The sequence below is a fragment of the Trichechus manatus genome, unplaced genomic scaffold, assembly GCF_000243295.1.
Source record: "Trichechus manatus latirostris isolate Lorelei unplaced genomic scaffold, TriManLat1.0 scaffold00081, whole genome shotgun sequence".
In the NCBI taxonomy this organism is placed as follows: domain Eukaryota; kingdom Metazoa; phylum Chordata; class Mammalia; order Sirenia; family Trichechidae; genus Trichechus; species Trichechus manatus.
In genome coordinates, this window is record NW_004444017.1 from 8313742 (window position 1) to 8340211 (window position 26470).

Genomic DNA, 26470 nt, shown 5'->3' on the forward strand with positions numbered 1-26470 from the left:
ATGAGAAACTGAGTAACGAAGAAAGACAAAAAGGGAACAAGAGGGAAAAGAAAACAAAACAGATTTAAAAAAAAGAAGAAAACTCCCCCAAAAAACAGAAAAAAAAAAAGTACAAAAAAAGAAATGCTGTCAGGGATCCCTCTGCGTGTCTGCGCAACCTGAGGGGTAGGTTCCAAGCCTCGCACCACTGCCCAGTCAGAATGGGCTCCCAACTCGAGAAAAGAAAAAGAAAACAAACAAACAATTGAAAACAAACAAAGAAACTAAAGCCCCGGGATCCCACCAGTGTGGCATCACGGAGCGGGAAGCAGTTCCACACTCGAGCCGAGCTCCACAGCCCCTCAGGAAGAAGCAAAGATGGCGCACGGAGCCAGGTATTTGAGCAAAAGGAGGGGGAGGTGGTGAGAGATAACGAAGAAATCAAAAGAAGCAGAAAAAAGCAACACCAGCAGCCAACAAATGGCACTCAGGGAGTCGGCCAGTGTGGGCGGGTGGAATCCAAGCAGCCAGTGCTTCCCAGCCAAGAGACTGTGGCCGTGGGAAGCAGACGAGGCCGAGTGGGGATGAAGAAGGGTAGGGGGTGGGAAAGCATATATCGCCAGTTACTGGTTGTTCTGTCTCCTGCTGGAAGCTCTGTGAAGCTGCTTTCTTGTACCCCCTGTAAGCTGGTCTCTGATAGGAGTCCAAGATGGTGGATCCGTGCTGCATTAGCTGATAGGGGACCTCTCCATGTATGTCTCCTCGCTCTCTGTTCTCTGTCAGTTTCTTATTCCATTTGGTGCTTGGCCGAGTTCTTTATCTCTTCATTTGATGTTTAGGGTTTCAGGATTGCTGTTTTCGCCGTTTGGCTTAGTTTTTCAGATCTTTGCTGTGGAGGGGCGGCATGGTGCTTCTTCCTAGAGCGCCATGTTGCTGGAAGTCCTGTACAATTTTTTTAAAAGTTGTTTTGGGCTTGTTTCTTTATTTTCAAATAATAAAGATAGTTTTAAAGTCCCAATACTAATTGCAGAGTGATCCAGGTTTAGGGGTTAGCATTTACATACCATTGCTCTAACTCAGGTTTTTATCCCCCCCTTAAACCTACCCTGACCATAACAATAATTAATTCTGACCATAATCATAAACAAACAAAATGTTGAGTATGATGGGAATAAAGAAGAGAAAATAAAAGGAAGAGCTCATCAGTTTCAAAAGTCACTTTCTGAACCCTATCCTCCTTCATTGTGCATTCATACTGGTATTTCTATATATTTGCTCACTAGTTCTCTACTCTAACTTAGTTTGGGGAGAGGCAGCATGTATAAAGGAAAACTCTTGGGCTTTGGAAACATTTTCACTGTCTATGTGGCCTGAGCCATTTTCACTACGTGGCCGTGGGCAAAAATACTTAACCTCTCTGAATGTGTCTCATCTCTAAAATGGGAAGATTAATACTTTCCATGAAGTGTTGTGAGAATTTAAGTAAGATCCTGTTGCTGTGGAATCGATTCTGACTCATAGCGACCCTATAGGACAGAGTAGAACTGCCCCATAGAGTTTCCAAGGAGTGGCTGGTGGATTTGAACTGCTGAGCTTTTGGTTAGCAGCTGAGCTCTTAAAACTATTTACCACCAGGGCTCCTTAAGTAAATTACATGAAATACCCTAGCACAACATGGCAGGCACTCAGTATGTATTAGTTCCCCTCTTCAAAAAAGGTTTTAAAGTTCCATGAGGGCAGAGATCACATGTCCATTTTATTCATCATTATTCCCCAGAGTGCCTAGCTTGTAGTAACAGTACCAGCTGCTGTTGAATCAATTCCCACTCACAGCGACCCCATGCGTGTCAGAGTAGAACTGTGCTCCCTGAAGTTTTCAATGGCTGATTTTTCAGAAGTAGATCACTAGGCCTTTCTTCTGAGGAGCCTCTGGGTGGACTTCGAACGTATTGATTAGCAGTGAGGTGGTTAACGGTTTGCACTAACCAGTAGCTTGTAGTAGACCCTCAATAAATATTTCTTGGTAATTTAATAAATTACTTTTTAGATGTTTCTTTACAGCTAGAATCCATCCTAATAATTGAGGAAACTTCCCTCAGAATATGCTCGAAATGTATTCTTCCCCATCTTCAAAAAATACAAACCCTGCTATTTCCCCCAAGAGGAGCCCTGGTGCGATGGGCTAATAACTGAAAGTTCGAGGTTCAAACACACCAGCTCCTCCTCTAGAGAAAAGACCTGGCAATTTGTTTCTGTAAAAATTACAGCCTGGGAAACCCTATGGGGCAATTCTACTCTGTCCTATAGGGTCTCTAAATGTCAGAATCAACTTGATGGCACACAACAATATTACCCCAAATCAAAACTGATTATTCTGATGGCTATTCTGTCCAACACTATCCCTACCAAGCATATATCGCTGCCTCCAAAGTCTTACCCACTGTGCCATAATGCCTCAATCCACTTATAAATTTATCTCCGTGGGGTAGCAAAAAGCACTGCTACCCAAAGTGCGATAGTGAATTTTCCAAAACCTGCATTTAGCTTCTTTTCAGATTAGAGTTGAAAGTCTGTAACATGGAAACACGAGTGAGATTCTGAGTAATACGTTCTGAGCGATAGCGTTAAAGAAACGCCCACGTCCTTAATTATAAATGCATATAAAAAGACTGTGCCTTACTGGCAATGCAAAAGGAACAGAATGACAGGGAGACTATCAGGCCATACTCTAGACTCAGTTTGACCTCATCTGAAATAAATTCTCTATCTGACTTTCTTCGATGAGTTTCACCTTCCCTAGTCTAGTTTTGCTTTTCCCACTTCCTTTATGGTGGGTTGAAACGGGCATTAATAGCGAACACTCAGGTACAAGGTGACCGTGGCAGAGGAGCCCCGAAATCACAGAATCAATGGGAAAATGAGGAAGAAATTCGAGGTCCCCAAATTCGTTATCACAGGAGTAAAGGAAAAAACCAAACCAAACCAAACCCACTGCCGTCGAGTCGATTCCGACTCATAGCAACTCTACAGGACAGAGAAGAACTGCCCCATAGGGTTTCCAAGGAGCGACTGGTGGATTGGAACTGCCGACCTTTTTGGTTGACAGCCGAGCTCTTAATCACTCCGCCAAAAGGACAAAGGAAACCTCTATTAGCCAAGTTGGCGAGAAATCACGTCCTTTCTACACGATACATAGCATCTCCCAGGCATAAAGTCAACACAAGGCTTTTCCAACCACCTGTCGAGGCCGATGAACAAAGGAGAAACTTGGGCCGCGTCCCTCCGCCACGAGAGCACAGCACTGGTTGCCAGGATACACGGCCCAGCCGCCTCCTCCAATCAGCAGGCGTCTCTTTACGACCAATCAGAGAAGCCGAGCGGGCTGTGTTTGCAGGTGAAAGGTCACGGTACATTTTGGCGGCCATTTCTCTTAGAACGCCGCGACTCGGGGCCTAGAGCGGCTGCTTCGGTCACGAGGGACGGACGACAGCTGAGTCGGCCGCGAGGAGCCTGCACCATTCGCCGGTAGTCACAATGGTAGGGAGAGAACGGCGTGAGTCGCCAGAGGTGGTGGTGGGGGACCCGTCTCGCTAGGCCTGGTGGTGGTTTCGCGCGGTCCCCATTCATCCATGTGAGGTGCCGTGAGTCTCGTTGCCAGTCCCTTTCTCCCTGAGCTGGGGGCTTTGAGGTCCTCCCGGTGCCATCCCCTCCCCAGCATCCTGCCCTCCTTCCCCCTCTTCTTCAATTGAACCGAGGCCCGAGGTTTCCTTCCTGGCTGGGGCCACAGGGCCGGGGTAAAGATGAAGCGGGACTTTGGGACGCTGGGTTTTCACTTCCTGCGTATCACACTCAGTAATCCACTTTCATTCAATGATGTAAGGACTCCCAGCCCGCAGCCCTCTGGAACCCAAAGCACAGGCTTTGGAGCATTCATTTATTCATTCCGCAAATCTTTATTGAGCGCATCTAGCTGTCAGTTAACTGTTCCAGGCGCTGGAGATGCTGGGTGAAAAGTACTGATGATGACCCTGCGCTCTGTGAACCCACAGTTTGGTGTGGGAGACAGGCGTTGATCAAATAATAACAGATAAACATACAGTTGCAAATAATAAGTGCTAAGAAAGAAGCAAACAGGATGCGTCGTACATTAGATAGGTGATCAGGGATGGCCTCCCTGATAGAAGGGATTTGACCTGACACGTAAATGACATGAAATACAGTCCCTTAAAGAATAGGAGAAAGAGCGTACCAAGCACAGGGAACACGAGCAAAGGCGCTAAGGCTGGAAAGAAAGCTTGACGCATTCCAGGAGTTGACGGAAAGCCACAGTGCTTCTTGTGGGAAGAGGAGTTATGAGATAGGGTCAGAGAGGCAAGCATTGGGCTGAACCTTTTAGGCAATATTAGTAGGTTTGGATTTTACTTCAGGTGCAGTTGGAAGCTATGGAAGCATTTTAAGCAGAGATGTGACGTTTGATATATACTTTAAAAAGTAATAATAGTTGGTGTATTGATAGTAAACTGGAGAAAGATGAGTGAAAACTGGAGATCCATTAGGAGGTTATTGCAGTAGTTCCTGTGTCCTTTGAGATCACTCTGAATATGCTTATCTTAGAAGGGTTGTGTAGCCAAGTTTCTTGGTTCATTTCTTCCTTTGGGCTGATGGGGAAGCAAATGAGGGAAGGAGAAAAGTCTGAATCTACTTGGGATCCTTCTGGTTTGCCAAATAAACAAATATTGCATGATTGCCCACAGTATGTAGCCAGCCCTGCTGGGCACTTGTGATACGATGTCAAATAAGACCTAATCCTACCCCCAGAATTAAAGTGGAATGTTCTGGCCCCTGCTTCCTTCTGTAGCCTGATATTTGGGGGCTCTGAGAACACTGAGTTGTTTATCTCTGAGCTCACCTCAGGAGTCCCTGGGTGTTGCATTTGGTTAAGGGCCCAACTACTAACCAAAAGGTTGGCGGTTCGAACTCACCCAGAGGCGCTTCAGAAGAAAAGCCTGGTGATCTCCACTTCTACTGTGCACACATGGGTCACCAGAAGTCGGAATTGACCAGGGCAACTGGTTTGAGCTCTCTTTGTTGCTTTACCCTTACCGGCTTTTACACCAGTAACCTCCTCTGCCTGGTGAAACAGTCCTTTTTCCTCGTTGGAAACGCCTCTCATCCTTTAAAACTGAGGCATTAGTTATTTCAGGCAACCTTTTCTCTTTCCCCTGGATTGGTTTGGTACCCCGGTGTGTATCTCCTCTTACTACATTGCACTATAATTATTTGTCCATCTGTATGCGTCCTCCCCCACCCCTGCGAGCTTCTTGAGAACAGGGATTATATCATCTGCTTTTTTTTTCCTCTTTTAGTGCCTTTACCTTTGTTTCTTTAGAGCCTGGAGCAGTTTCTTAAGTGAATAACAAATACTTCTAAAAGTTTTGAGGGGTTGAAGATGAAACTGGCTAATTGGTTGTTTAAATTTTCCTAGTGCTGTTCGACAAATAATAGTGAAAGTTATATAATAATTTTCATAATTTAAAGAGTGAAAGGGAGTCAAGAGTTTGCTTCATTTGGGTACATAAAATACTGGTTGATGCTTTGGTAGAGGCGAATGGGTGGGGGAAGCCAAGCTAAGGGAAACGAATCAATTTTTTTTATTTTTATTTTTTATTGTTTGTGCAGAGTTTACCCCTCAATCCCAAGCCTTTCCTGAATGGACTAACAGGAAAGCCAGTGATGGTGAAACTTAAGTGGGGAATGGAGTACAAGGGCTACCTGGTATCTGTAGATGGCTATATGAACATGCAGGTAAGCTAAAGAGTTACAAAGCTTATACAAATGTATTTATTTTATTCCACCCTGTTCCTCAAAGGGCTTAATGTAGCTTATAATAGCGCATATGGTGAAACAGACAAATACAAAGCAAAATCAGGAATAAAGTCAAGGCCAGGAAGATGTTATAACTGATACACAAGGTACAAGATATGGGGTTAAATCAAAACTCACCCACAGATTTGATTCCTTGTAGTTAAAGTAAGAAGAGCTCAGACATTTGATTCATAATGCCGTAAGGGAGACACACTAGTTTGCTGGAGGAAGCAAAACTTTTCCCAGCGCTTACCTCTGAAAGAAATTTCTCAAGTGAAACCCTTTCAATGTCTTTTAATGACTGCTAAAGGGACAGCACCAAAGTAATTAAAAAATCAAACGTTTCTTAATGGGGAAGACAGGCCAGCCAAAGGAATTCATGAACTGACTGCTTGTCTGTTAAATTAGCTTCTATAACTATTTTAGCCAGGTTTTGATGAAAGAGGTTGAGGTTGTATTTTCTAATGACTCCTGAACTGCAAGTATTTATGTGACAGATAAATAGCAGATGAATATATTTTAAAGGTTACCTAGACAGATGGTCGGTTGACCGTGACTCTTTTAAGTATTCCGCAGGAGTACTTGCAGGCAGAGAGCTAAGATTTTTCTTGATATAAGAGTTTATCACCTAAACAGATGATGCTCAGGTCCCCAAAGTTATAGAGTGTGGTTTTGGCCAAAAGCAGGAATCTTTTACCAAGGCCATAGAAAAATCTGAAAAATATACCCGTGAGGATGGAAATTTTCCAGAATTAGATAGTGGTGGTGGTTGTACAACTTTATGAATATACTAAAAACCACCGAATTGTACACTTTAAAAAAAGTGATTATTATGCCATAGGAATGGTATCTCAAAAAAATACCCATTGAGTATTTAGTTTTAGAAATAATATAGCTTCCTAGTGAGCCTGCCAGAATTAGTTGCAAAATGTATTCCTGAGTAACCAACCACAGTGATATGCTTTTGAGTTTGTTTTCTCAGCTAATATTTATTGAGTACCCACTGTGTGCCTTGCACTGTGAATACAGCAATGAACAAAACAAAGTCCCTACCCTTGAGGGGTTTATATTTTAGTGGTTGGTGATAGTAATATAATGAGATACCAGGTAATGATAGATGCTATGAAGAAAAACTAAGCAGAACAAGGGAATAGAGTGACTGTGCAATAATAGATAGGATAGCCAGAGAAAGCCTCTCTGAAGAAGTAAATTTAAACAGAGACTAGAACTGAATGAGCAGCTGAAGTATCTGAGGGAAGAGCATCCACTTTGTAGGAAGAGCAAGTACAAACGCCTTGTGGCAGGAAGATGCTTGGCAGGTTCAAGGCACAAGAAAGCTAGAGCAGCTCTTGCAGAGTAAGTTAGGAAAAGAATGATAGAAAATTAGGTTGGTCTGGTACCCATGTACAGCCTTTTAAACCACAGTAAGGTCTTTGGATTTTATTTTTAAAGTGTGGTAGAAAGCATCTGGAGCATTGTTGGGTCATTTAGAAACCAATTAAATGTTTGTGAGCATTGGCCAAAAATAATCACTTTGTTTTTAAAGCAGTTGATCTTAATATATTATTTCTGATATTCATGACATGTAAAACTATTTGTCTCTTGGCAACCACATATATTTCAAATAAAACCATATCCTCTGGATATAGGAGGGTAATTTTTGTTCTTCATAGATGAGAAAGTAACATCCAGTATCGGCATTAATTCATTAAAATATTTTAAATGCTTACCTCACATCCTCTTTAAGCCTTGTTTTCCTTTCTCTTTTCCACTGGCCTACTTAGGAAGGGAACTTCCCTCTTTCCCTTGTCTCCTGTTCATTTCTCTTGTGTGCCCCAGATGGCACGGATTGTGATTTTTAAAAAAAATTACGAGTAAAGTTTATTATGTATATGAAGGAAACCTAACATTTGATATAAAATTAGAAATAATTGAGTTCCCTTAAATAGCTATAATGGTCACTCTTAATTGTTTACCCTCTTAAGAACTTGTTTTTCTCTGTTGATTAGCACATAGTTTTTTGTTTTTAAATTCTTACTCAGTTCTTCGGTTTGGTTGTTGACGAATATAAAAGTATTTGGTATTTTATCCATAGCTTTTGTACACCCATTTGGGTACTATGATTTATAACATTATTACTCCAGGAAAAGTTAATATCTGGTTCTTTAGAAACGAATTTTAGGGAAACTTTTGAATCACAGCTTACTTGTAATCAGAGACTGCCTTCCTTGACATACTCTTTTGATGCCTAATAGAAAGAAATATAACCTGGAAGATTCAGAAAATTTTGTTGAAACAAGCTTTATTATACAACATGTTAGTTTTACATCCATCAATGTTCACTTCAATGAATGTTTATATGAAACCAAAAATTACTATGATAGTAGTAGAGAGCTGATCTTCTAATTATGATTATAGATAATGTAAGATGTTGGTATAGAAGGGTCTCAGATGATAAGTTCTTTCACCAGTATTAAATATGTTATACTGTTTGTATCCTGTGCTATTATACTAACATATTTTCTTTTTATTTAAAGCTTGCAAATACAGAAGAATACATAGATGGGGCATTGTCTGGCCATCTGGGTGAAGTTTTGATAAGGTAACAGGGCAGTAGGGTATGTAGGGAGTTACTGATGAGCATTAGAAACACCTGTTTGAATAAACTAGTGTCTCAATTTCAGAATTACTTTTTTAAAAATTGTTATTAATTTAACAAAATAGTCCACAACTAGATTTCAGAAGTCTTTGAAATTGTTAAACTTGTCAAAGGTAAAATTTAAATTGTTGGAGTTATTCATCCTTATGATTTTTCTAGTGTTAATACTAAACTTTCTAGCTCTTAGCTGAGTGCCTTTTTCAGTGATCTTAGTTGTAGGAGCTTGTTTAAGTTGGGTCTGGCCTCTGTTATGGATTTTTAGTATATTCTTTCTGGAACTAGCTTCAAATTCCCAAATTCCCTTTGGAAAATTATAAAGATGTCATTTTATAACAACTACATGATAAAAATAAATGCCACATGCTTTTAAAACAAATCTGTGGTAAAAACTTTTTTAAAAAGAGAAAGAAATGGTATAAATTTAGCATTCAGTATTTTTGTAATGAGAAAATCTAATGTAATAGTAGTTCAGATTTATATGGTTTTTGGTTGGAACAACAAAATGGACTCTTTTTGTGTTTACAGGTGTAATAATGTCCTTTATATCAGAGGTGTTGAAGAAGAGGAAGAAGATGGGGAAATGAGAGAATAGCATCTTTTGTGGGGGATTTTTTTTATATATGTTTTTCTAGACAATAAAGATTTGTTTGTTTTTCAACTTGTGAACCATTCATATTCATGTATTTATATGCAAAACTCAAATGGTGAAATAATTGAGAGATTATTCACAGAACTAATGGTTTAAAAGCCACCTAACTATTCAAGCTGGTGGTTTTTTTTTTTTTTTTTTAAGACCAATACTGTTTTCTCTATGAGGGAAAATAACTTATTTACATGCTCTAGATATTTTTATGAAGGTGAATTTCAGCTGTTGTGATTATATATTAACTGAGACCTTTTAAGAGCAACTGTTTCTTTTAAAGTTATTTTTGAGCCACTTTTGACATGTATAAATCTAAACATTTTCTTAGTATTATATATACTGTATTATTTTCTTAGTAGTCAGTAAATTACTTACATGTTAATTCTATATCAGTATAAGCTAAAAAGTACACATAGCTAAAATTGGAGCATCACTTAAGAATTAAAATGAATGTGGAGACAGAGCACAACAGAAATTGTGAACTGTCATTTAGGTTGAAGGTATATGCTTTGTTCACTTAAGGGAATTAAGTTTTCTGAACATAATTCGTGACTGAAATAAAAACCAGTCTCATAGTTATGTTCTGAGACTGTAATTTAGTGGTTTTCACTTAAGTTTTAAACCCCCCAAAGCCCTTCATATATTTTAGAGTTGTACATTTTCAAAATGTATATTCCATGGTGATACAGCATATGCTGTGAACTTTGCTATAGTCTGGTTGAGAAAATACATCATGTAAAGCTCTCATCTTGTCAGAGAATGGCCATTATTACACTTTCGTGGTCATTCACCATATACTTACATCAGTAAAGTTAACTTGGATATATACGCCCAACTGGGTAGCAACTCAAAGTATAGATATAAATGTTTAATTTTATAGAACAATAATTAGGAATAATAAAAGGCTTCAACAAAAGAAAATAACTCCTACTCCTATTCCTATAACCTTTGAAATAAGGGCCTGAATTCCTCAAATTGGTTAGGCCAGCATATAGGACAGAATATTGCCATTATTGAAAACCAAAATCTACAAAATATGCCTAAAAAAATTCTGGTAATAAAATGCCTTAAGTAAAAAAATACTCTTCCTCCTGTGTTTTTGTTGTCTCATTGACTAATTGTAGTTCATGTTTGTTACCAGATGGAGGTCTTGAACGAAAGATGAGTCGTCTTCCCAACTAAAACAAAAGGAAAGCAAAATACTTAATACTCTTTAACGTAGTTTTTTTCGTTTTTACTGAAATATATGTAAAATTACTAATAATGATTTTCACAAAGAATAATATGGTTTAAAATATTAAATAACCACAGTTACAAAGAGAGATTACCTAATGGATATCCAACATGCTAGGCAAAATTAAGTAACAAATTGAGCACCCATATTATGCAGAAGACAGTAATTATGTTTTGTGGGGACTTGGGGAGATACAGGTAAAGTCATCTAAAAGAATATGGTCTAATTAATGCTTGAAAAACCTAGGAAAGCACCATGTTGGCCAACATACCTCAGTAAATGCTATAATTACCTTTTCCTTCATGGTTAGAAGGTATTACTTGTGTTGAGCACCAGTTGAATGGCATTTAGGTATTTTGTTAAACAAAACTTCAGGAAACCATGCACTGTCTTCTGAAACACTGGTATTGCTCTTGACTCTGGGAAGTGTGCCCACCAGGAAAGGCTTAGAGAAACCCCTAGATTCACAACTGTTCATTTTCTCTGGGGCATGTACTCAAATATATCACTATTCATATTATTTTCTCTCTTTTAGTCTTGGGATTTCCCCCTTTATTTTTGTTTTGCTTTGTAGCTGAATTTGTATGAATTAATGGATGAAGAGACTACTATATTGGACATGAGATTTGATGGAACATCTCTACTGTGTCGCAGAAAGGGCACCAGTGACATTTTAGGCTGGATGATTCTTTGTGTGAGGCTGTCCCATGCATTGCAGAATGTCCCTGGCCCAAGGGAACTGAACAATAGCACACATCCCATGGAACAACAAAAATGTCGTAGGAGGACTGGACTTTTCTGAATTCCTTATGTCACAGTTTTTTCTTTTTTTTTTTTAACTGTCAAGAATCTCCTTTGGTAACCTTTGTTATTAGTACTTTCTGAGAAAGTTGCCAGTGAAGTATCCTGAGTAAAAACTTGTTAGAGATCTTTGTACATGGTAGACTTATTGGGTCACCATTCTTTTAAAAAATTTTCCAGTGTTTTAATTTTTAGTCTGTTAATTCAGTAAGCATTGAGTGTCCTCTATGTACCAAGCACTGGGGACACAAAGGTAGTAACTCATGGTCTAGAAGGAAAGGTGGATATATTAAAAAAGTTTCAATTTGGTGGGTTAAATGAATAGTAGTATGTACCTGTGGAAGGGCTATAAAGAATGATTAATTCTCCCTTGAGATGACAGGGCAGGAAACTCTTTGTAGAAAGAGTTCAATTGAAGTTAGATAAATACAGATCCTTTTTAAGATAAAATGCTTATTTAAAAAAAAATTACCTGTTGACAGTATTTTTTTTTTTTAAATTTCACTATATTTTCATAGATCAGTCTTCAAACCATTTGATTCATAGTCTAACCAATTAACCAGTATTTTTCATCTGGTTGTGGTTGTTGAAGCCTTACATATATGTAACCTAAGTTAGCAATATATTTTATTGTGATGAAATATATGTACTAAAACATTTGCCATTTCAACCATTTTTATGTGTACAATTCAATGACAATTACATTCACCATCATGTTGTACAACGATCACCACTATCCATTTCCAAATTTTTCATCATCTGTAACAAAAACTATACCCCTTCAGCAAACCTCCCCCCCACCCCCATTTCTCCCTCACACCTGCTCCTAGTAACCACTAATAAACTCTGGTTTCTATGTATTTGCCTAATCTGGATATTTCATATAAGTAGAATCCTACAGTATTTGTCCTTTTGTGTCTGACTTATTTTTCACTCAGCATAATGTTTTCAAAGTTCATGCTGGAGCATATATCAGAACTTCATTTTCCGGCTGAATAGTATTCCATTGTATGGCTATACCACATTTTATTTATGCATTTATCTGTTGATGGACATTTGTGTTTCCACATTTTGGCTATTGTAAATAATGCTGCAGTGAACATTGATGTACAACTATATGTTTGTGTCCCTGCTTTCAAGTCTTTTCGGTATATGCCTAGGAGTGGAGTTGCTAGGTCATATGGTGATTTTATGTTTATCTTTTTGAGGAACCACCAAACTTTTCCGCAGTGGCTGCACCATTTTATTATCCTACCAACAGTGGAGGAGAGTTCCAATTTCTCTACATCTTTGCTAACACTTGTAGTTTTCCATTTTTCTGATAATAGCCATCCTATTGTTAGTTGCTGTTGAGTCAGTTTCAACTCAAAGTGACCTTATGTGTGCAGAGTAGAACTGCTCCATAGAGTTTCAAGGCTGTGATCTTTTTTGGAAACAGATCACCAGGCCTTACTTCTGAGGCACTTCTGGGTGTGTTTGAACCGCCAACCTTTTGGTTACTAGTCCAGTGCTTAACCATTTGTGCCACTAGGGACTAGTGGGTGTGAAGTGGTATCTCATTGTGGTTTTGATTTGCATTTCCCTGATGAATAATGACACTGAGTATCTTTTGTTGTGTTTTATCAACTATTTGTATATCTCTGGTGAAATGTCTATTCAAGTCCTTTGCTCATTTTTTGATTGGGTTTTTTGTCTTTGTTGTTGAATTGTAGGAATTCTTTATATATTCAGGATATTAAACCCTTTATCAGTTATATGGAGCCCTGGTGGCGCAGTGGCTAAGGGCTATGGCTGCTAACCAAAAGGTCAGCAGTTCGAATCCACCAGCTGCTCCTTGAAAACCCTATGGGGCAGTTCTGCTCTGTCCTATAGGGTTGCTATGAGTTGGGATTGACTCGATAGCAATGAGTTACCAGTTATGTGGTTACCAGATATTTCCTCCCAATCTGTAGTCTGTCTCATCATTTTGTTAATAAAGTCCTTTGATGCACAGAAGTTTACAATTTTGTTGAGGTCCAATTTGTCAATTTTGTCTTTTGTTGCTCAGACTTTCTTGGTGTCATCCATTGATACATTGTCAAAAACTAGGTCCTGAAGAATTACTCTTACATTTTTTTCCTAAGAGTTTTATGGTTTTAGTCCTCACATTTAGGTCTCCAATGCATTTTGAGTTAATTTTTGTGTATGGTGTGAGGTATTTGTCCAACTTCATTCTTTTACACGTGGAGATCCAATTATCCCAGCACCATTGATTGAAGAGACTATTCTTTCCTCATTGGATGAACTTAGCACCCTTGTCAAAAATCAGTTGGCCATAGACATATAGGTTCATTTCTGGACATGGTACATATTTAACAGTTACCATACTTCAAAACTTTTTCAAGTACAGTGAAACCTGTGAGAGCCGCAACTTGGCGGGACTGCCTTGTTTTTCCATGTCTCGCAAGTTTTCCACCTTTGACAAGATGCAGTTTTACACTACTCTGTTGCTCTTTATTCATAGAAAATATTTGAGTTTTCCTTCTCTGACAGGTTTCTGACTTACACACATTCTAGCTTTCTCAGGTTTAACTGTGCTTACCTCAAAAGGCTGGTTGTGAGGCATAGAGTAAGCACTATGTGGTAACTGTTATTATGATGAGCATCAGTGTCTACATTGGCTTTGCAGATAACCATGAAATAGTCTTCCTGGAATATATTTCAGACACTAACCCAGAATAGGGAGAAAGTGGCTTTTTACTAAAAAGTAGGTGTCATCGAGAAATTTAAATCAGTAATTTGAATAAATGAACCAGAGAGACAAATTGAAGCTGTGAGCAATAAAGATTATTTTACTGAAGGTCAACGTGGATAAGTTAGATGAATAATGTATTTTTGGTTCTACACCACCGAAGCACTACACACATTGATGTAGCTGGACCTATTAATAACAAAACACAAACCTTTTTCTTTGGTTGTGCTACTGCTCTTTCCAGAGCAGCTTTCAGCCGTTCCTCCTGGTGTTTTTGTTTTTCTTTCATTTTCTCTTCACGCAACCTGTCACAAGGGGGGAAATAGATTCTCGTAATTATAAATCACAGAAAGTGAAATAGATCTACATCATTACTATTTGGTAATAAACTAGCTAAATATAAGACCTCCCTTGAGGTTGAATGAAAATATCACTTCATCTTTACACATAACTATGGCTATTGAGTATTCAGGTGAAATCTCAACAACAAATTCTATTTGTTTTGAAATGGGAAGAAGTTTCATTTCACCATTTTGAAAAGAAGTAAAATCTAGTTAGACCTTGGTCTACAATGAGCACTTTAGCTAAGCCTTTTTGTCACTCCACTTATAAGTCCAGCATTTTACAATTAGTCTGTGCGATGGACACTCGAATTAACTTCCGTTTATTTTTCCCCCTTTTATTGTAGGTATAACATACAGAAAAGTATACAAATCACACATATATAGCTCTGTTAATTACCATAAAAGTGTACTTTCCAGTTAATGTTTATGAATTGATTAAAAAAAAAAAAACCTTTATGAGGATAAAATGATATCCTCAAATTAAGACCAAGAAATGTGATTTGTCTCTTTCTCAAAAGGAAGGAAAAACAATGAACCAGATTTAGAATCAGATACGTTCAAATCCCAGCTCAGTTTTATTAGCTGTGTAACCTTGAACAAGTTTCTTCTCTCTCTCAATCTCAGTTTCCTATTCTGTGAAATGAGTAAAATTATAAATATCCATCTTTAAGGTTGTCATGTGGATAAAATTAAATGAGGTAACCTATGGAAACTGTCTAGTACAATGCATGGCACAGAATAGGTGCTCAATAAGTGATAGCTATTTTATGGGCCCGTATAATTAAGTCATGAGTGTAAGGTTTTATACTAAGGGATGGAAATAACATTGAGCATTTTTATGCAAAATTAGATGCTATGTTACCTACCGCCGTCGAATCAATTCCGACTCATAGTGACCCTATAGGACAGAGTAGAGCTGCCCCATAGGGTTTCCAAGGCTGTAAATCTTTATGGAAGCAGACTACCACATCTTTCTCATGTGGAAAGGCTGTGGTTTGAACCACTGACCTTTTGGGTAGCAGCTGAGTGCTTAAGCACTGCACCATGAGGGCTCTTTAGATGCTATGTTAAGTGTCCCCAAACAGCGGGGAAAATCAACTAAAATTCTCTTTTTAGTAAGAATGATAAATAATTAGAATTGGAATCGTGTATCACTATGGAGAATAAGTTTAACCACACTTTGATAATGCTACTATAAAAAAGATGCAAGTGTTGTTAGGGTAATCAGTCATAGATCGATCATCTTGTGGGAAGAATAATCTTTCATTTAAATTTTAATTAAAAATTCATTTTATATTCAATAGGATCACATAAAGATCAACTTCATATATTCTGGACGTCATTTTTATATGGAGGAGACAATATCTCCCATGCACTGGTAATGTAGTAAGCAATAACAAAATATCTAATATCAATGGCTAGTATTTGAGTACTTATTATGTGCCAAGAATGCTGAATTGCTTTACATGGATTATTTAATTAATCCTCACAACAGCCCTAATAAGTACCATTATTACTACTATTTTACATATGAAGAAACTTAGGTTATGTGGCCTGCTTAAAGTCACAAAGTAGAAGTAATGGAACCTGGATTGAACCCAGGCAGACTTGCTCTTGTGCTCATCCTCTTAGCCACAATACCAGTCTGCCTCCCAACATATTTTTTGCTATAACATAAACATTATTCCACCTATAAGCATTCCCTACGTTATACTGAGATCATGTTATATTTATAACAATCATTGCTTCAACAGTAGTGTGTACATAAAAGTCCTTATTTAACTCAGTGTGGAAATTTGTAAATCAGTGCATCCTTCTGAAAAGTCCCAAGCTAAACAAGGACAGGGGTTACAGCAGTGATAATCCTCATGGGATTGTCTTGAGAAATAAATGAGTTAATGTGTAAACGCTATGTAAGTGCTGGTAAATTATCTCCTGCAGAAAGTCCTCATTGTGTGGTTCTGACTTTTAAAGAATTCCTTCATAGATCAAGTCTCCCTGTAGTCTGCCAAAGAAGGGCCCCTAATTCTGTGCCTTGGGCCCTTCAACGCAAGTGCAAAATTTCCTTCCACATGACAGCTCTTCAAAAATGTTCCTCTAACTAGTGTGCTCACCCGGAAGATTCTCTTTTCTAAGCTAAGCTGCCCACCCCCTAAACTTGGTTAGTTGCCCCAGGTAATGACACATTTATTTCATATGAATATTTGATTAATGTGTCTCCCACAGTAAATAAGCTCTATAAGGAGGGCAGGGCTGGGTCTGGTTCCTGACTATTGTGTCCCTAACACTTAGCACCGTTGTTGCCATAGAACACAGACTCGCTAAATGTTTGTGGAATCCAAGCAAAAACAAAGCTTCCTATCACATTAAGTCATTCACTGTATTTATATCATAAGACATTGAGTACTTTAGCCTTCGTTCTTTCTGCTTTAGTTTCTCAATTGCCTCCACATGTTCTTTAGGAACAGATTCGATGAGATCACTCAGTTCCACCAGGCGAGACTCCACTTTGACCAGCTTTTGAACTGGGTTGAGACTGCCAACCTCAGCATCTCCTATGCAGACTCTGTACACTTGATTGATTTTTTTATTAAGAGATTCTATCAGTTTTTCCTGAGATTGAGGAGAAAAGGAAGAGCAGAAAACTTCACATCACTAGTTGGTTACTCATTCAACAAATGTAAAATGCCGTTTTACCATATTATAGCGAAAAGATGTTCATATGCTACTAAATGTTTCCTTTTTTGAAAAGGAATACTTTTAATACTATATTATAGAACAGTGAGAAAATGTAGCAGTGATATTTAATCTATAACATAATTTATAGTCAGATCATTATTATAGTTACCCTTGGATTATTTTCATAAAAAGATATTTCAGTCTAGATATAAAAAGTAATTGTAACAAAACAGAATGTATCCTTTCGCTTGAACTTTTTGTGTGTCCGATTCCCCCAAGTAGAGACAGCATTCATGCTTTAAATCCTTGTTTGCCACTCTGATGCACTTCCTTACAGAACAGTACATGAATCCCTCTGCATTGTAATCGCTAAAAGTGTAGTCATCCTGTATGATAGTTATTTCTATGCCGTATCTCCCCTTGTAGACTAAGCACCTGGAGGGCAGGAGCTACTTCTTATGCTTACACTTTTAATATCTAAAACAGTGACTTGCACATAACTATGCACTTAATAAATGTCTGCTGAATAAATGACTGAATGCATTCTCCCAGAGTGGGGAAGTTTCAAGCAAACAGATTTCCAGGCTTACCTAGAAAAAAAGCCTTTTTTAGCAGCTTAATTTTCACTCCCTGTATTGGGAAGCTACTGCAGTATTTCTAAGTCACTATCTCTGATGTAGACAGCACAGGCTTAGGCCAAACCTTGCTGATCCTTGTGCCTGGCCACTGTGCTGTTTCGACGGTAGCGATCCTGGAGCTGGTAGATAACGTAGTTCAGAATGGTAAGAAAGCCCATCCTCTCTCTCCTCTTAGTGTCCAGCATTTGCAGTTAAAAGGAGCTCAGTAAACTGTTGGGCAAAGTAAAGCACGTTCCTGGAAACATCCAGCCCCAATTCCTGCTTCTGCTTAAGAACATGAGAACCGCCATAAAGCAAGCCAAGGCCAAACAACACACTTCAGACAGCTGTGGCTCCTGGCGACGTGAGAAACCCCTCCTGGAACCACAAACTCCTTGCACAGCCACCAGCGCTTAGAGGCAAAGATCTGATACCAAAGGTGTGCTTCCAACAGCTTGGCTCCCCCACCTCCTTATTTACCAGGCTGTTTGATGGTCTTATTTACTATAAAGACCCCCCTTTTCTCCCCTTTTAAAGTAACGTTTATTGTATTTCCTGTTTGTGTTAAAAACACATTCCTTTTAGAAACTTGAAGAAAATTTTATTTACCACAAAGCCCTCTTTTCTCCCTTTCTAAAATACCACTTATTGTATTTCCTATTTATGTTAACAACACATTCCTTTTAGAAAATTTGGAGAAAAACAGAAAGAAAAGAAAAAAAAAAGTGCAAGTTACCCATCAAATGGTTGAAATGCTGTACATTGGAGAGGAGAAAACATTATTGCTGCAACATTAAATAAAGCAGAAAATATATATATATTTAAAAATATATATTGAATACTGGTTTTGAGAAAAAGCAACTTTAATCTGAGAATGGCTAGTACTTGATGGAAATTTTTGAAGGAGACCTCTGAACACTTAGAAAGAACTTTAGAGGTTGGATGGCAGTGATCTTTCAGGATGTCTTTTTTTTTAAGTTCCCCTTTCAAACAAGGAGCCCTGGTGGTGCAGCGGTTAAGAGCTCGGCTGCTAACCAAAAGGTTGGCAGTTCAAATCCACCAGCTGCTCCTTGGAAACCCTATGGAGCAGTGCTACTCTGTCCTATAGGGTCACTATGAGTCAGAATCGTCTTGAAGGCATCAGGTTGTCAAACAGGAGGAAAAAAGACAGAGAGAAACTTTCTTAAGATAAAAAGTAAGAACCAGGTAAGAAATAGGAGAGAGAAATGAAGTTAAAGAAGATAATCACGTATGAAAAAGAGATCGAGGTCCTGGCCCAACAGCAAAAAGGGCAAAAGGAAGGGGAGCTCTAGGCGCAGGCCTGAGGACAGAGGAAGCGAGTGTCAGCTGATTCCTGGCACCGCCACCAGATGGCAGGCCCAGCCTAGCACACCTCCAGAGGGGCTGCCAATTGAGGCTGCAATGGATGGGGGGTACTCCTGTGGGTACAGTGGGGCTGAGTTATGGAAGACTGAATACCAGGAACTTTGGATGCCTTCCAAAAGTTGAATAGGGAATGATGTGACCAGAGCAATGTTTTAAGAGGAACGATCATATCAAAACTGGTAGTTTTGATAGAAGTAGAAGGGCCAGGGAAAGAAGAGATGTCTAGATGTTTACTTAAAGTCCTTTCCAACTCACTAATTCTGTATTTCTAATCCAATTATTCTGCTGTCTGCTGATTTAAACAACCCTCCTGATTGAACTTGATCAGCTTCCTATGCGGAAGAACAAAACCAGAGATGAATATGTTCTGCTAATTGAGCAATGGAATATCACACAGAAATGAAAATGAACAAGCTGCTACACAAAGCCACATGGATGAAGCTAACACACATAATTTGAGAGAAAGAAGCCAAACACGTTGCATGATTATATAAAGTCCAAAACCAGAAAAATTAATTGATGGTAATGGAAGTCAGGCTAGTTGTCACCTTTGAGGGATGGTGGGGACTGAAAGGAGGCTTCTAGGGTGCTGATCATATTTTGTCCCCTGATCTGGGGTGAGTGTGTTCACTTTGGGAAAATTCCTCAAGATACACACTTATGATCTGCATCTTTTTCAATGTTACAGTCCTTTTACTGGAATGTAAAATTTTATTTTAAAAATAAAATAGTGAATCAAGGAAAAATGTTTTTAGAGGATTAAGTACAGTTAGGTGTGTGGAAATTTTGAAAAAATGAAGTGCTCATTTTACAGTTATCATAGCTCCAAATAACCATGGTAATTTATGTATATCAAAATTAGGTGCAATGGTTAATGCACTCAGCTGCTAACCAAAAGGCTGGAGGTTCGAGTCCACCCAGAGGTGCCTAGGAAGAAAGGCCTGGCGATACTTACAAAAAATCAGCCATTGAAAACCCTACGGAGCACATTTCTACTCTGACACACATGGGGTCGTCATGAATCAGAGTCAACTTGAGGGCAACTAGAAAAATGTTTAGTTACTCATAAAACATTGTTTTGCACATTTTCAGATCTGAAAGAATGGAGGTGGGGAAGAGGAAAATTCTAAGAATACTTTTCCCCTCCCAATTTTCCTATTCCATCTCCCCTTTCCAACCCAGCATTTCATATCTCTAGGAGACACTAAGAATTACTAACCTCATTTTCCCAGAGTGTACAATATACGAGTGACAAAATTACATGTGTGAACAAAATTTCACAGATAGTCTTTTAAAGTGATTTTCAGATCAATTCTACCTTCTCTGTTTAGAGATCTGGTTGCCTCAAGGTTTAAGAGTATTGAAATCACCACTTTTTTTTTGCCATTTTTTTTCAAAGTTGCCCTAAACTTGCATGAAAGGGGTTTGTGTGGGCGGATATCACTCTGATTTAGTAGACATCTTGCATGTCGATCAGCTGCAGAATTATTTAAAACAGCATTGAAGAGCTGAAAGGTGGCTGTCATCACACTTCTTGTGTGCATGACCCATGCCCTCCAGAGGGCACGATCCCACCCTAGGAAATGTGTGTGTGAAGGAGCTATAAACAGCTTCTTGCTTTTTTTTAACCCTGCTCATCTATGAGCAGAGGAGATAGTCATCTCCTGAGAGCTGTTGTTAGGTGCCGTGGAGTTGGTTCCAACACATAGCAACCCATGTACAACAGAATGAAATACTGCCCAGTCCTGCGTCATCCTCACAATCATTGTTATGCTTGAGCCCATCATTGCAGCCACTGTGTCAATCCATCTCTTCGAGGGTTTTCCTTTTTTTTTGTTGACCCTGCACTTTACCAAGCATCCCGTCCTTCCCCAGGGACTGGTCCCTCCTGATAACATGCCAAAGTACATGAGCCAAAGTCTTGCCAACCTTGCTTCTAAGGGGCATTCTGGCTGTTCTTTTCCTAAGACAGATTTGTTCACTCTTCTGGCAGTCCATGGTATATTCAGTATTCTTCACCAACACCGTAACTCAAATGCATCAATTCTTCTTTGGTCCTTCTTACTCATTGTCCAGCTTCCACATGCATATGAGGAGTCTGAAGACACCATAGCTTGGGTCAGGGGCACCTTAGTCCTCAAAGTGACATCTTTGCTTTTTAACACTCTAAGGGGGTCTTTTGGAGCAGATTTGCCCAATGCCCAATGATAGAGTGTCCCCAAATCTACCTCTGCTTAAAAATAAAGTTTATAACCATAAATAAGATATTAGCCCTACATTTTAGCTTTGAATTTTTGTTTCATTTAAGGTTTTTATGAGGAAACCAATGTTAGCTGGAGTTTACTGTGGGCCTAAAAGTGAATCTAATCATTCATTCAACAAACATTTATTGAGTACCTAGCTTACAAAGTTGCTAAACTGGGCTGACAAGACCAGTAAGACAATCCCTGCCCTCGAGGGGTTTTGCATCTAGCCGGGAGAGGCAAATATGTAAATAAAGAAGTATACTATTGTGTGCCACAAGTGCTCTGATCATGAATCTACCTACGCAGGCCCAGATAGGCCTAAATCTATTACAAGCTCTCTGTTGGGCAAATTTTTCATTCCAGGTTGATTCAGTGCTTCCTCTGTTCATTACTTGCTCTCGCTTTACCACCAAAATGATGACAGGCAGTAAACTACTGGACATGTATACACTCTGACTGAAAGAAGTTATTTAGAGGGGGAAAACCTCAATACCATACTTTGTAATAATTAGAGCCACATTTTAAGAGAACCCCTTTGCAGGTTTGCCTGCTTTCTATATATCTACTTACTTAAATTGACTCTTAACATACTGTCATAGATTGAATTGTGTCCCCCAAAAGTGTGTGTCAACTTGGCTAGGCCATGATTCCCAGTATTGTGTGGTTGTTCATCATTTTGTGATCTGATGTGATTTTCCGATGTGTTGTAAATTCTTCCTCTATGATGTTAATGAGGCAGATCACAATCTACAAAATTAGGTTGTATCTTGACTCAATCTCTTTTCAGATATAAAAGAAAAAAGCAAGCAGAGAGACGGGGGACCACATGTCACAAGAAAGAAGAGCCGGCAGAACTGCGCGTCCTTTGGACCTGGGGTGCCTATGCTGAGAAACTCCTAGACCAGGGGAAGATTGATGACAAGGACCTTCCCCTGGACCTGGCACCCTGAATTTGAACTTCTAGCCTCCTAGACTGTGAGGGAATAAATTTCTCTTTGTTAAAACCATTCATTTGTGGTATTTCTGTAATAGCAACACTAGATGACTAAGACACATACTGATAAAATAATTCCAAGCTGTTCTTCCACCTCTACCATCAATCTGGGACTTGTGATTTGCTTTAATGCCATTCAAATGCTTGGTACACAGCAAATACAAATTATTATTATCATGAGCCAAAATATCACAAGCAAAGAATGATTACCTGAATTTCTGAATTAAATTCTCCAAAACTAAATAGCCTGGATCTTAATTCCAATTCTGCTGCTTTTTCTTCTTCTCTCTCACAGTTAGCCTTAAGCATTTCCTTGTGCTCCAAAAGAAACTCTATACTGGTGTTTCTAGTACAAAAGAAGAAAGAGACCCTTGTCTGTAATTTGTGGTTTAGTGAGATAACCATGAGTCAGGAGCTTCGACACTCTTTCCAGATTATGTGTCAACAGCCTATGTCTAGCGAGCCACACATAAGTCCATTTTAAAAATATTGCCAAAACACATGCAACTTTTCAAGTTAAAATGAAAAAAATAAAAGCACAGATGCTGCTTTTAGCTTCCATTAAGGGACATTTTCTCCCCTCCCCTACTTTTGTGGTTCCCCTTGTGTCCCCCAAGTAGAGAGTGACAGAGCTGAGGTGTTAGGAACCCAAGTTGTGATGTGATCTAGTATGACACTCTTCTCAAACCTGTCTGATAATCAGAATATCTGGGGAGCTAAAAGAAAAAATAGGAGTCCCCGGGTGGTATAAACAGTTAATGTGCTCGGCTGCTAACTGAAAGGTTGGAGGTTTGAGTTGACCCAGAGGAGCCTTGGAAGAAAGGCCTGGTGATCTATTGCCAAAAAATCAACCATTGAAAACCCCATGGAGCACAGTTCTACTCTGACATACATGAGGTTGCCATGACTTGGAGTCAATTCATCTGCAACGGGTTTCTTTAAGGGAAAAAATACAGACTCCTGACTCCCTTGCCTAGAGATTCTGATAAAGATACCGTAGAGATTCTGATACAGATTTCCTCTTCCTGCTTGACTAAACCCCACTCTTTCACCTCTCCACCCACCACCCCAGCAAATCATACTGTCAGGGGTGGGACACCATATGCTGGAAGGATTGGGAGAAGGGCAAGGATATAAATGATATCATGGTAAAGGATGGCATGAGATAATGATTTTTAGGTTTTTACCTTCTGAACAAATTAATTTGTTCTGAAGTTCAATGTCATTTGACCTGTGGTTTAAAAAGATTGCCATCTTCTGTCCCAGTAAATCTTTCGGAAAAATATTCTACACATTTTTATAACAGGTGAATGTAAAGACCTATTCTCTGCATCTTGAAGTAATTTTTCAAAATTCTAATAATATCATAGAATTTTAGAGTAGAAAGAAATTTTGTAAGTCATCAAATCCAGCCTCCCTCCCCTGACAGAAATCCCCTTACTCTGATATATTGAAATTTACATTATAAAATGATATAATATTTAATCACAAAAAAGAACTATTTTGCTGCAGGTAACAGCCAAGGAAAATGCACTCATCAGCATTATCATCCAAAACATGATTTGATTAAGGAAGACCAGCTAGCCAGGTGACAGGATGAAAGCTACGCTAAACAAAAATCAAGATGGTAGGCACCATTTCAATTCTTATAGTCTTTAAATGATAATTAGAAATCTTTCAAACTGTACTTTATTATTGCTAGCTATGAAAATACTTTGAGAAGTGAAAGGAAGATAGGGATGAAAATTAAACTGAGAAAATATAACTTCTACCTTTTCCACCTGGCAGTGTAAACTATTATTAATAAATATCCCAGCCGAAATTGCAGAGTGACCACAAGGAAGGGCCACACATAAATGAGCTGCAACCAGTCTCTGGTTAGAAATCTCCTATAGAATAAATCTTGATTTCAGTGACTTACATTTTATCCTGGATAACTTTTTCTCTTTTATTTACATCTTCGAGATTTTCATCTACATCTTGGGAATATTGTACCAAATTAAGATTCTGCTCTTCCAGCTCTGTGAGAACTTGAAGCAACTCTTCAGGCTCTTTGAAATAAAGCTCGGGTTCCTACTCAGTCAACAATGAAGAATGCAATTCACTTGAAAATATGCACTTGTGATTTCGCTAGAAATATACAGTGGAGTAAAGGAACACCATTCTGACAAGAGGGAGATATGGGTAGAGAAGTACAAAGGAGCCACACCTATTTCTGAGGAGAGCTGGCTCTCAGGAAGAGGTTATTTGGGTGTTGGGGCTGATGAGAGATATTAGAGCAGAGGAAGAGGAAGAGACAAAGGAAGAAGAGGGTGAGGAAAAGAGAAAGAAGGAGGAGGGATGGGTAGGAGAGGGGGCAAGGGGCAGGAAAAAAGGGGAAAGATGGGTCTGAGAAAAGGCAAGGGAGAAGGACTAGAAGAAAAAGACAAAAGGCTAAGTGAAGTTCATGCCCTTCTCATACATTTTAATTATTTCATATTTTCCAGATTTTTTATAATAAGTATACATTACTTTAAAGAAATTTGGTTAAAAAAATAACTTCGGGTAAGGGCCATATAATATTGGATGGTGGTTATTAGTGCTTTTTGTTCTTTTGAGTTTCTGTAGTTGTATTTAGAGTGGGGTTGGCTTGCAAGCAATAAAGAGCTATTTTGTTGAAGGCTAATATATCTTACTGTTCCACTACCCAACATACCTCAAGCCCTGAAAAAATGATAAGCATTCAAGAAGTGGGTATTTTTACTGGAATATTGTAGACAATATATATCTCCCGAATTACAGCATCTTATAGACATTTATTTTTCATAAAATGCGTGATGACAAAAATGAACTATATATATTATTGGGGAACAGTATCAAAATCATATTTCCTTCTGGATATTTTGTGGAATATTTGGAGTAGAAAAGTTTAATTTCAAAAGAAGAAATAAACATTTATACTTTTCACCAAACATAATATTTAAATCAAGAAATATAAGCTGGTTACCAGATCACAGTCCATATCATCATCTAAAAGGAATTCCACACTGTCTTCTGAACTTATACTTTCAGGTCGACTGGAAAAGAAAAATGAAAAAGAAAATGTCTGATTTCTGAGCCATTTTTTTGTCAACAGATTTGCTTTCATCTCTAAATTGCCAGTGGAATAAATAAAATAGTTGTTCTTCTCAATAGGAATCAAGAGTTTCCATGTGTATGCAGAAGAAAATCAGATTTGGTTCTAGACAAGGCTGACATACACACACCGACGAGACTACAAGGAAGGCTGTACCACATGGAACCAATTATTTGAGTTGTATCTATAAAATAATGCAATTTTTTGAAAAGAAACATATGACAACATCTGTTTTGTCCCTTTCTAATGCAGTCTTCTTGAGAAACTGAAAATGTGTCGCAGTGTTCAAAACGAAGCTTGTGCTGCCATCTTCTGAATATCCCTGAGTGAAAAAATATTTGTCTTTTTAAGAGCAAATTTTACTTATTTTGAAAAAATGTCTTCCAATCAGGCTAAGGAAATGTTGATTAGGGGATGGGCAACGAGGTACTTTCTTAAAGAATAATTATGTGGTTTGGAAAGCAGCTCTAGAAAAATCCTCTAAGAAGGCAAAGTGGAAACTGTTGGAATATTAAAGAGGCAGGGAACAAGGACAGAGTAAGGTAGTTTTTGCCGTGATCTAGGTGGAGACTTGCCCATTGCTATGATGCTGAATAGGTTTCAGTGGAGCTTCTAGACTAGGAAGGAAGGCCTGGAGATCTACTTCTGAAAATTAGCCAATGAAGACCTTGTGGATCTTCTCCAACACTATAATTCAAAGGCGTGGATACTTCTTCAGTCTTCCTTATTCATTGTCCAGCTTTCACATGCATATGAGGCAATTGGAAACACCATGGCTTGGGTCAGGCGCACCTTAGTCTTCAAGGTGACATCTTTGCTTTTTATCACTTTAAAGAGGTCTTTTTGCAGCAGATTTGCCCAGTGTAATGCGTTGTTTGATTTCTTGACTGCTGCTTCCATGGGTATTGATTGTGAATCCAAGTAAAATGAAATCCTTGACAACTTCATTCTTTTCTCCTTTATCATGATGTTGCTTATTGGTCCAGTTGTGAGGATTTTTGTTTTCTTTATGTTGAGGTGTAATCCATACTGAAGGTTGTGATCTTTGACCTTCATCAGTAAGTGCTTCAAATCCTCTTCACTTTCAGCAAGCAAAGTTGTGTCATCTGCATAACATAGGCTGTTAATAAGTCTTCCTCCAATCCTGATGCTCGTTCTTCTTCATATAGTGCATACA

At 38.6% G+C, this 26470-nt stretch overlaps 2 protein-coding genes across 2 annotated transcripts in view; one reads left to right on the top strand and one right to left on the bottom strand.

Annotated features, from left to right (window-relative positions):
- Positions 1 to 3375: 3375 nt before the first annotated feature.
- On the top strand, positions 3376 to 9165 carry SNRPF (small nuclear ribonucleoprotein polypeptide F). The gene is made up of 4 exons (XM_004381238.2): positions 3376 to 3516; positions 5659 to 5784; positions 8382 to 8446; positions 9029 to 9165. Exons 1-4 carry the CDS (start codon positions 3514 to 3516, stop codon positions 9093 to 9095), a joined length of 261 nt encoding a protein of 86 aa, XP_004381295.1. The 5' UTR covers positions 3376 to 3513; the 3' UTR covers positions 9096 to 9165.
- An 860-nt stretch (positions 9166 to 10025) lies between these two features.
- CCDC38 (coiled-coil domain containing 38) overlaps positions 10026 to 26470 on the bottom strand; it is a 60624-nt gene continuing 44179 nt past the window's right edge. Inside the window, exons 11-16 of the mRNA XM_004381284.2 lie at positions 25165 to 25234; positions 24100 to 24251; positions 22389 to 22524; positions 16664 to 16869; positions 14124 to 14217; positions 10026 to 10324 (exon numbers count right to left, since the gene is read on the bottom strand). Of these exons, the coding sequence (XP_004381341.1) occupies positions 10214 to 10324; positions 14124 to 14217; positions 16664 to 16869; positions 22389 to 22524; positions 24100 to 24251; positions 25165 to 25234 (769 nt within the window). The 3' untranslated portion in view covers positions 10026 to 10213. The remainder of the gene's footprint in view (positions 10325 to 14123; positions 14218 to 16663; positions 16870 to 22388; positions 22525 to 24099; positions 24252 to 25164; positions 25235 to 26470) is intronic.